Source organism: Myotis nattereri, assembly GCF_964212035.1.
Source record: "Myotis nattereri genome assembly, chromosome: 2".
NCBI lineage: Eukaryota > Metazoa > Chordata > Mammalia > Chiroptera > Vespertilionidae > Myotis > Myotis nattereri.
In genome coordinates, this window is record NC_138076.1 from 165,703,297 (window position 1) to 165,713,954 (window position 10,658).

The 10,658-nt window shown below is 38.2% G+C and overlaps 1 protein-coding gene across 2 annotated transcripts in view; it reads right to left on the minus strand.

Annotated features, from left to right (window-relative positions):
- The window catches only part of DIP2B (disco interacting protein 2 homolog B), a 238,357-nt gene that overhangs the window by 50,340 nt on the left and 177,359 nt on the right, over positions 1-10,658 (minus strand). For both annotated transcript variants that reach the window (XM_081082637.1, XM_081082638.1), the window contains exons 8-13: positions 8,171-8,368; positions 5,647-5,738; positions 3,080-3,190; positions 1,702-1,825; positions 988-1,097; positions 64-166 (exon numbers count right to left, since the gene is read on the minus strand). In XM_081082637.1, the coding sequence (XP_080938763.1) occupies positions 64-166; positions 988-1,097; positions 1,702-1,825; positions 3,080-3,190; positions 5,647-5,738; positions 8,171-8,368 (738 nt within the window). The remainder of the gene's footprint in view (positions 1-63; positions 167-987; positions 1,098-1,701; positions 1,826-3,079; positions 3,191-5,646; positions 5,739-8,170; positions 8,369-10,658) is intronic.

Sequence of the window (10,658 nt, forward strand, 5' to 3'; positions counted from 1 at the left end):
CTTCTAGTCACACCACATGTATCTGAAGCTCACAATGAGGGCAGTCATGGGATGAAGTCTGACCTTCAGAATAATTGCAGGCCTGGGACAGAGCTTGGCAGTGAGACAACATTGCAAGGCGGGACACCGTAACTCCCATTACACTCCCTTCTTTGCTTGTTTTATACTAGAAAACAAAAACACAAAGAAACAAAAATATAAGAAACACAATAAAATGGGTCATTTCAAATGACAGAACTGGAATCCTAAAACAAAAGGATAAAGCCAGGATAATGGGCTGAATTTAACATGCTTCATATGAACATTTGAGGCTGTGTCCTTGGGCCTCAAATTCTAATCACACAAAGATAGGATTGGAAATGGCAAAGCTCAAGAAAAGTATGTGTGAACAATCCTTCAAAGTTTAATTAGTCACAAGTGTGAAGTGGCTGTTAAAGAAGCTAAAACAAACAAGGACTTGAGCTGCAATGAAGGAGCTCAGTATCAAGCCCAGGGCAAGCACAGCACTGCAGAGCTAAAGTGCACAAGAAGCTGTTTGGGAGGAAGACCTACAAATGGCCTGTTCACTCCTACAAATCAATTAAGTATAATTCTGCTTTTACCTCAATGCTCCAGCTATGTCCCCTCCTCATTTCTCCAGTCTCTTGCACCCGAGCCCCACTCCCTCCCAGCAACAGAAAAATATCTCTGCGTTTCTTTGTCAGGAAATCATTTCTTAAAACTCTGTACTTCTCCAAGTCTTTTGTAACTTTCTTACATGGCAGGGATCAATTTCTTTGCTGTGTATTTACGTTAAATGTGTATTTACGTTAAAAATAATTAGAATAGAAAGCCACTGTAAGACATTTTACAAGCCAAAAGATGGAAATCTAACAAAGTAGGAGGATCTCCTAATATTAAAACTGCAAAATAGTTAGTTTAAGTTTGTAAGATAGCATCTGAAGCCAAAGAAAAAGCCAGAATGTATGTTCCAATCTCAGGACTTACCTCGATGTACGCTGGCTCACTGCCAGCAGGTGAGATGTGGGGCTGCCAGTCTTTAGGAGGCTTTGAAAGGTACTTGGAATCTGTTACAACCCATTTGAGCCGGGGCCAACCTAAATCAAACCCCAAATAAAAATTGAATTGCCTAAGCCATACGGGAAGGAATTCACATTGAACTGGTCGTTTTAAACATCAAGAGACCAAATCAAGGTCATTTTATAATCAGTACAATATGTTTATTAGTTTTTAGTGACACATCAGTAGACATTTATACCTTCTTTCAAAAGTACAATTGTTCCACATGCTCATTCCAGGCCTTGACATTACCTCAACAACTGGGAGGTCCATTTGGCAGTGGAAGTCCACTGAGGTTAGTGGTCTATCCTCTGTCTCTACATGTAGCATTTAGCTTTAATGAACAGAGTGGTAGCTTTTTCCAATCATCAGCATAAAGGTTAAGGGTGTGGGCTGTGGAATCAGATTTGGGTTCAAATCGCTGCTCTGCCATTTATTAGCTGTGACTTTGGGCAAGTTACTTAACCTCTCTGTGTCTCAGTTTCCTCACCTGTAAAATGGGGATAATAATGGTACCTACTTCATAAGATTGTGAGAATAAGAAAATATATTTTAAGTACTTAGCTATTATTAAATTAAAACACTAATTAAAGCACTCGGCTTTAACTTTTAACGGATAATTCAGATACAAATATTACTAACCTTTAAACTGTACAATCTCTCCATTCTGTGTTTTTGGCAGCCCCTTTAGACAAACTTCACTGGTGAGAGCTAAGGCAATACCACAGCTTCCTAGCAAGAAGCCAATCTGCTGCCCTCCAGCATCCTGTGGAGAAGAGATTGTGAGCACACTCATACCCAAAGCCTAACACTTAGCAATGCTCTGGCACTTGTGTGATAACATTCATGGAACCCCATTGATATCTGGCAACTCAAAAATCTAGTGACAATATGTTCTTCCAAATAGTTTGAAACATACAATGATTTCCTGAAGGCAAATAAAATATCTTGTGAATCTGACATTGCTAATGAATTCTACCAGCCAAATGTGACCATTTTATTCAAAGGTCAACAATGCTCCTCTTTTAGATTAAAGTCAAGCAATTAAATAAATGCTAACACGGTTAAGTTGTCTTGACCTAGTCACACCCCAAATCCAAAAGCAAAGCAAGTCAGGTTAGAACAAAATAAATAATGTAAACGAACATCACACGTCCAAATTTACAATGAAAGTGAATGAATAGCTATACCCAAATACATATACTTATTATATTTTAAAAGAGGTAGATATAGTCTAAAGATTTTCATTAAAATGTTATCTTAAAAGTATCATTATGAAATCACACAAACACTGTCAACTTAGTATAAGAACAATACTATGACTTCCTGAACAATCTAAATATACTATATCCATCAACCAGAGTTTTAGAGATGTTACCAATTTGTTTTTTTATTCCTTTAAGAAAATAATCTTTTTCTTGTAAATTCACACTCTCCACCATATTTGTCTTTATCATCAACTCTCAATAATAAACATGAGAAAATTAAGGTTAAACAGCTCGTGGAAAAATCATTTTGTTAAACTTGGAAATTTGCCACATATGCTTCATTTTAGTTGGGTTGATTTGTTATTAATGTAAAATCCTATGCCATAGAGTAGCAACATGCCATCACTGCACCACCCTTCAACTTCATGGAAATCCTAGGTCATATGATACAATTAAACCAAATCCTTTTACAAAAGGTCTTACCTATTGTAACTGGATAAATGTAGATTATAGTCTCTGAAGCAAGGGTGGTAATTGTTGAAAAGTCAAGTATGTCCCCTTGATTTTTAAGTGATATACAATACTATATAATACTATAAATACTCTATCTTGGTTAAAGACATGTTATTTGCATGAAAGTTACAAATATTAATAATTTTTATATAACTTTCATGTTTTTAAAAAGTGAAATTTAGTACTTAAGAAAGCAGATGTTTCTAATGTCATGACCAAGTCAATGGATCCAAGAACCCAATGACCACCATGTCACACAGACTACTAGTTCATTCTTTTTTTAAATTTAGCAATGTTACCTTTCTGGTAAGAGGTACCTCTATAGGCACTGGAATTACTTCTGCCAGGAGACATCCATAAAAAGCCACCATAAACATGACTGGATCATTGTTGGGGTAAACCAGGGCTACCTAAAATGCATAATGACATTCAATAACAGAGGAATAAAAACAGACTAAGGCTTTCAATGTCACTCTGTAAGATATACATTTAAATATAAAACATCTATCATGCACACAACAAAACTAATTAATAGCCTAAGGAAATTAAGTTATTGAGAAGGATGCACAAATCTAAAAAGACCTCTGTCATTCCTATGATTATACTAGACACATTTTGGGAACTATATTGCAATTCATCATCATCCTAAGATTTTTCACTTAATTCTATTGGTGATTTAGCAGTAAACAACTCACCTTAAGTAGTAAGTTAATTACTTATGAAACCTAAGCCAATTTACTTTAGTGCAAAGCTAAAGCAATAAAATAAATGTAACAATTTAGAGACCAGCATATTAAAGCATAAGCCTTACATCTCTCACAGAGGGCTATAAGCATCGAGGCTCTTACTCTTTGACAAATTCATTGCATTAATTCTTACTCACGGAGCCAACAATGCAAGTATTCTAGCATGAAAGGCATTTGGTAATAGGTATAAGCAACACTGGCAGAAACTATTATGGATATAAAGTTCATTCATTTACAAAAGATAAACAGTAAAACTTCTATAATGTGTTCCAACCTGTGATCTCACCTGTAATATGTCACAGGGATAATCAACTCTTCCTAATACTCAAGAAATGAAAAAACACAGACGTCACTACCATTTTGGAGTTTTGTTACTTGGCTCAGATATTTATAAATTAACATCTGAAGCTTAATTATGTCACTGGACTCTTGTTTTTCCTTCTTTTGCTTTCAAATTATCTAAACTCACTCTCAAGGTAAGTTCAATTCTTTCTTTCCTTTTTTTAATTAAAAAAAATTTTAATAAATTTCAATTCAAACCTTCAAGAGTTCTAAAAATATACAAACTCCATAAGACATGTAAGTAACGCATTTTCTTCCTGCACACAAATGCTTAGGCCAGTGGTCGGCAAACCGTGGCTCTCGAGCCACATGCGGCTCTTTGGCCCCTTGAGTGTGGCTCTTCCACAAAATACCACGTGCGGGCGTGCACGTACAGTGTGATTGAAACTTCGTGGCCCAGGCGCAGAAGTCGGTTTTCGGCCTGAGCGAGTCTATTTTGAAGAAATGGCGTTAGAAGAAGTGGGGGGTGTCGGTAGGGCATCTCTAGGGCGACAGGAGACACGGCGCAGGCGGGCTGGGGGATAGGCAGCGCGAGGGAGGCACGCCCCATTCATGCACGAGCTGAGGATGGGAGAGTTGGAAGGGGTCAACCTCAGCGAACATACCTCAATCAGATTGAGGGCGTTTTTAGCAAAGGCCTAATTAAGTTAATAACAATGTACCTACCTATATAGTTTAAGTTTAAAAAATTTGGCTCTCAAAAGAAATTTCAATCGTTGTACTGTTGATATTTGGCTCTGTTGACTAATGAGTTTGCCGACCACTGGCCTAGGCTGTCAGGAGAGACAGAAGTACCTTCTTAGGGCTCAGTGAGGACTAGGAAACACTCATATGCCATATTTGTAAGTAGAAGCCATCCTTTAGGTGTTCTTTGCCACAATGCAAAAATATTTTCAAAGGCTAGTTTAGGAGATTCTATAATCATGAGTCTCCTAAAAGCAAGTCTGTTGAATAGCTAGTGTTTCATTCTACAAATTCTAACTGAAAAGTAATGTTTGGTTTTAAAAAGTAATCATATTTACAAATTTATTAATAGGAAAAAACCTTCAAAAATTAAAAAAGATTAATGTCATCTCTAATTAAAGAAGAAATTAAATGATGCCAATTTGCTTCTTCTTAGAAGTAGCAATGAGTCTCCCTTCCTTTCTACATAAAACCACAGAAAATTGCTTTAAAAATTCTATGGGACTTTTTTTTATAATCCTCACCCAAGGATATGTTTGTTTGTTTTTTAGAGAGTGCGGAAGGGGGAGAGAAATAGAAACATCGATGAGAAACATCGATTGGTTGCCTCCCATATGTGCCCCAACCCAGGACTGAACTGTAACCTAGATATGTACCCTGACTGGGAACAGAACCCACAACCTTTTTTTTGTGTGTGGATGGGTTGATGCTCCAACCAACTGACCCACCCGGTCAGGGCGATGGGACATTTTTGAAAGGAAAAAAAAAAATCAAAGTAAACTTTATTGCTATCTTTGTTATCTGAACATTGAAATATTTACTTCCAGAAAGACTCAGGTGTCCCAACCTTTATTAGCTCCTGAAGAGTTTGCTGATTATGCAGCTACAGAAAGGGACATGTGAATTTCCTTCAATTGATGAAGGTAAGAAATATTGCCTGGCTTGGACCAACCTGGGTTGGCAACAAGTCATTTTCATTTCCTAAGAATAAAAGTTACATAAATTATGCTGTTGTATATTAAAAATCCAGAATGTGTATGTTCAAAAGCAATAAAACACCACCTCCTTAAAACCAAAAAACAAATTGAAATTACCCTGTCTGCAGGTTTTAATACAGGTTCATTTTTGGTCCCCAGTTTATTAAGCAGTGTATAGGCCAACTTTAAACTTCTGCTCCACAACTTTCCTGGAAAAAGAAAAGAAAACAGTCATAGAGAAAACCACAGGCACACCCCCTGCCACCACCCCTACCCCTAGCACGCCCACACCTTTCTTCCCTCTCAGAGAAACATACCCTAAACTCTCAGGGTCTCCACGAGACTTGCAACCAGGGGAGCAACAGGTGGTGGCAGCTCATCCTGGGCTAACCGCCCGAACCTCTCTCCAAGGCCCCCTTTTCTCCGACTTTCCAGTGAGCCGACAGTAGCCCCACCCTTCGTTCTCTTCTGTCAAGCTCTCTTCTGTCAATGTGACTCTTACTTGTCAGTGAGTCCACACAGCCCCGCAGGGCTCACTTTCCTATAACAGTTCTAGAAAGCCAAAGCAGCCCCATTTGCTCTCTCCAGGTGCTTCTTCTACCCTAAGCACTTCCTTGCTTTACTGTCCCCAGCTTTAAAAAACATTCTCTCTCTCTCTCTCTCTCAAAAAAAGAAAAAAAAAAAAAAAAGAGAGACAGAGAGAGAGAAAAAACCACAGGCCTACCTCATCAAGAGGGCATTCAGTTCCTAAGCACATATAATAAGACAATGGCCCCTTCCAAATGACACATCAGACAAGCATGGCCTCCAACAGAGAGCTCCTCCCCCCCAACAAATGTTTTGTTATTCACACTAGTTTATGGAAAGCAAGTCCTGCCTCCAAACAGCAACAACAAAATACAGCACTGGAAGCTCATTCAGGTTTAGATCATTTTTGAAAGTATTATTTTTTTAATATGTTTGTATTGATTTCAGAGAGAGGAAGGGAGGAGAGAGAAATAGAAACATCATTGATGAGAGAGAATCATTGATCAGCTGCCTCCTCACAACCCCTACTGGGGCTCTAGCCCGAAACTTGGGCACGGTCTCTAACTAGAAATCAAACTGTGACCTCCTGGTTCATGGGTCGATACTCAATTTTCTGAAGTAATCTGACTATCTTTAAAAACAGTCTGATGAGAGCTGATCACACTTCAAGGCAAGGAAATAATTGCTTATCACAAGACTGAAAATCAGAAGACTACACCATTCTAAGCTTTTTCTGAAGAACCATTTACAAACATGGCATTAGATACTTGAAGTAACTGCAAAGCAAAAATGTGACTCATAATTTAGCACTTCATATTACTGTATTTCAGTGAAAACAGATAGTAAAATGAAAAAAACCATGTGAAACATCGATATACTCAAAGATATGAAATAAACATGAAGAGATTTAGCCAGATAACTGCTTTCTTTAAGGGTTATATGGATGAAATTAATATACAGCTTCTGAAATGAATGCTAAAATCTGTTTGGGGGTGGAAAACCTATTCTCCCTTCTTCATGCTTCCTTCCTTCAACCATCCTTAGAAATTCTTACTTATATTATGGAACAAGTAAAAGACAAATCGTATTATTTCAACAGATATGTTAGTTTTATTTTACATCCAACACATTCAGAGGGGCATCTAAGGTTGAAACTCATATCAATTGCCACAATTCTTTAAATAAAAACAAATTTAGGTCTATGGACAAATGTGCTCTGATTGTGAAGGGAAAAAGGAATCTGTCTGAATAAACTAGTGCAAAATCTCACAGTCCAGGTTAAACCTACTCTTCTTGTTATTTTTCCCCCCCACTCTTCTTGTTATTAAAAAAAGTTCTTTTTAAAGAATTTCTAAAAGAAAAATAACTTACTTTAAAAAGGTATTTACAAAAGAAATAGAAAACTTTAGCTAGGATGCAAAACTAAATGGAAAAGTACTGCTTCTTTGTTTCTTATAGAATTCTGTGCCTAATATAAGCAAGAGGCAGGATGAAGTAAATGACAAAGATCTAAAGAGTAATCAATTTCAACTTCTGGATAAAACTATATGGTTTTTACCATACACCATTAATCCTGCCCAAATGTCTTCCTAAAATCCTCTCAATGTCAGAAAACATCAGTGGATGCACAAAGTCTCCTCTTTTTTGCTCTACTATTTATTTATTATTTTTTTAAACAGTGCTACCCTTCTTTTTTTAATATATTTTTATTTATTTCAGAGAGGAAGGGAAATGAAGAGAGAGATAGAAACATCAATGATGACAGAGAATCATTGATTGGCTGCCTCCTGCATTGAGGGATTGAGCCCACAACCCAGGCTTGTGCCCTTGACTGGAATCGAACCCGGGACCCTTCAGTCCTCAGGCTGACACTCTATTCACTGAGCAAAAACCAGCTAGGGCTCTTTTAAAAATAAGCTGCCTTGAAAATGTCAGGTTAGCAAATTAAAATATTTGGTAATAGCTGTACTTAGAACTTAGGAACCTATGAAAATAAGAGATCTACTGAAACACAATGACCAGCAACTGCGAAATACCAAGATAAAAACCCCAGCCATGATCATCTGGAGAATTACTAGGAGAAAAGGAAGGAGCTGGAGCCTTGAAAACTCACCGTATGTGAGAGTGTAAACTGGCTTCCCTGTCACATCCAGTGCGGTCAGACAGGGGCACTTTGCTTGTGTGGTGCCCCAGCGCTGCAGGGCAGATTCCAGAGCAGGAGGCCAGTTACAGATGACTCCTAGGGGCTCCCCCTTTACAGGGGTCATCTGCCGTCCCTCTGGCTTGGGCTGGTTAGGGTCTGGCTGAGGTACTGAAAGAACAGAAATGAGATCTGCTGTAAGTACACATACCAACCAACACAACTTAGGTCACTAATCCCAAATACATTTCCCCTTTCCTTTCATCTTTATCTAGTTTGAACTCACTCTGAGAAAAGAAAGGACATTGTTAGAAGTGGTAATCCATAAACTGGGCCTTAATTCGCTTTCCCACATAACTGTAAAATCATATTTAATTTAATTTAATTTTATGCAACAAGCAAATTCTGAGCCTGACAAAGCAAATCACTGAACACACAGAAAAGCATAAAGAATAAATTTCCTTTTAGTAATTTCATAATTTTTAGTGAACTTGTTTTTAAATCTTTCATTTGTGTCCAGTGTCAGAGAGCCAAGTTCCATTTTACCAGGTAACATTCAATGAAAAGGGACTAACGGTGAGTCAGGAAAACCAAGTTGACACTCACTTTTTACTAGTGTGACCTTAGGCAAACTGAGTTACCTGAGTCTTGTTTTTCCTCATCTGCAAAATGGGGACAGTAACAATTATACCACAGGGTCAGTATCAGACTCAAACCAATAATGGGCATGCATGCTTCTTCCATGGCCAATCCCTTTGCCTCACGGTGAACTCGTACTCATCCCTCTTAAGATGCAGCTAAACTAGAGCATTTCCTGGGAAACCATCTCCCGCCATTTCTTCCTCAGTGCTCCCACACCATGTGGTAGTCCACCCTTACTAAAGCACTGAGGCTCCTCAAGGGCTTCTGATACTGTACACATTTTTTCTTACTTCTCATAGTGCCTAATATAAAATGCTCAGTCAATTTTAATTAACTTGAACTGAATTTGGGGGAGATAGAAAAGCTCTAGATCAGCGGTTCTCAACCTGTGGGTCGCGACCCCTTTGGCGGTCGAACGACCCTTTCACAGGGGTCGCCTAAGACCATCCTGTATATCAGATATTTACATTACGATTCATAACAGTAGCAACGAAAATAATTTTATGGTTGGGTCACAACATGAGAAACTGTATTTAAAGGGCCAGAAGGTTGAGAACCACTGCTCTAGATTATTAACATAAACATTCCAGAAACTGGCAGTGAAATATATTTCATATTCTTTCATATAAATAAAACGAAAGTCTTCAATTTTTCTGCAATAAACAAGTATTATTCAAATAATAAAAAGCAAAAAAAATCCTACATATTCACAACAGGAAAGATAATTTATACATGGAATAAAAAATTAAGTATTTACTGAGTACCAATTATATAAACAGGATGTGATAAACAGTGAGAAAGTAAATACTGCATCTGTTATTCTTTGACAAACATTTATTTTTCCTAATGCTATGTGTAAGGAATACAGAGTCTATGCCCTCCAGGAGTATCTAGAACACAATGCGGACACACACACACACACACAGAGCTAAGTCAACATGAGCAGTGTATGACAGGTATGTATAGAGAAGGCAGGCGGGAGAGGGCCACATTGCCCAGCTTAGTGGGTGGGATCCCTCACCTGTAGGAGGTAATGCCTGGGCTGAGTCTTAAAGGAAGGTTAGGAGTTAGCTAGGTGAATGGGAGGTAAGAGAAGCAGCACAGAAGGGACAATGAACAGAATGAGCAACAGGTATTAGATGGGCAATTGGAATATGAAATAAATTATATTTTATAGCTCAATTTAATGACAGATTTGAGAAGCTCACTAAATCACTGTCCTTCTACTCTGTATATTTCCAGACCCTAAACCGTCAGATTAAGTAAAAAGAAGAATGTGGATGAAGCTAAGTAAATGGTTTTGGTTTTGCAAACCGACTACATTTGGCAGGCAGTTGTCTGGTGATAAAAGTCTGTACACTGTTGCCGTCCACTAGGCCTCAATGCAGACCTCAGGGCACACTCTTTCAGACTGCCAAAAACATAGGGGTATCTCTTTTCCAAAGGTATTCCTTTTTTTTTTTTTTTTTTTACAGAGGAAGGAAGAGGGATAGAGAATTAGAAACATCGATGAGAGAGAAACATCGATCAGCTGCCTCCTGCACCCCCTCTCCCCACCGGGGATGTGCCCGCAACCAAGATACATGCCCTTGACCGGAATCGAACCTGGGACCCTTCAGTCTGCAGGCTGACGCTCTATCCACTGAGCCAAACTGGTCAGGGCTCCAAAGGTATTCTTATTCAAATAAACAACTGTTGCCTATTTATAACTAGTGACAAGCTGTTGGTTCTATTCTGACAATGAAAATTGTTTCAGTATGATTTCTATTAAACCTTGACCTTCATTTGCCTGGTCAATACACAGTGCTAAAATGACTGG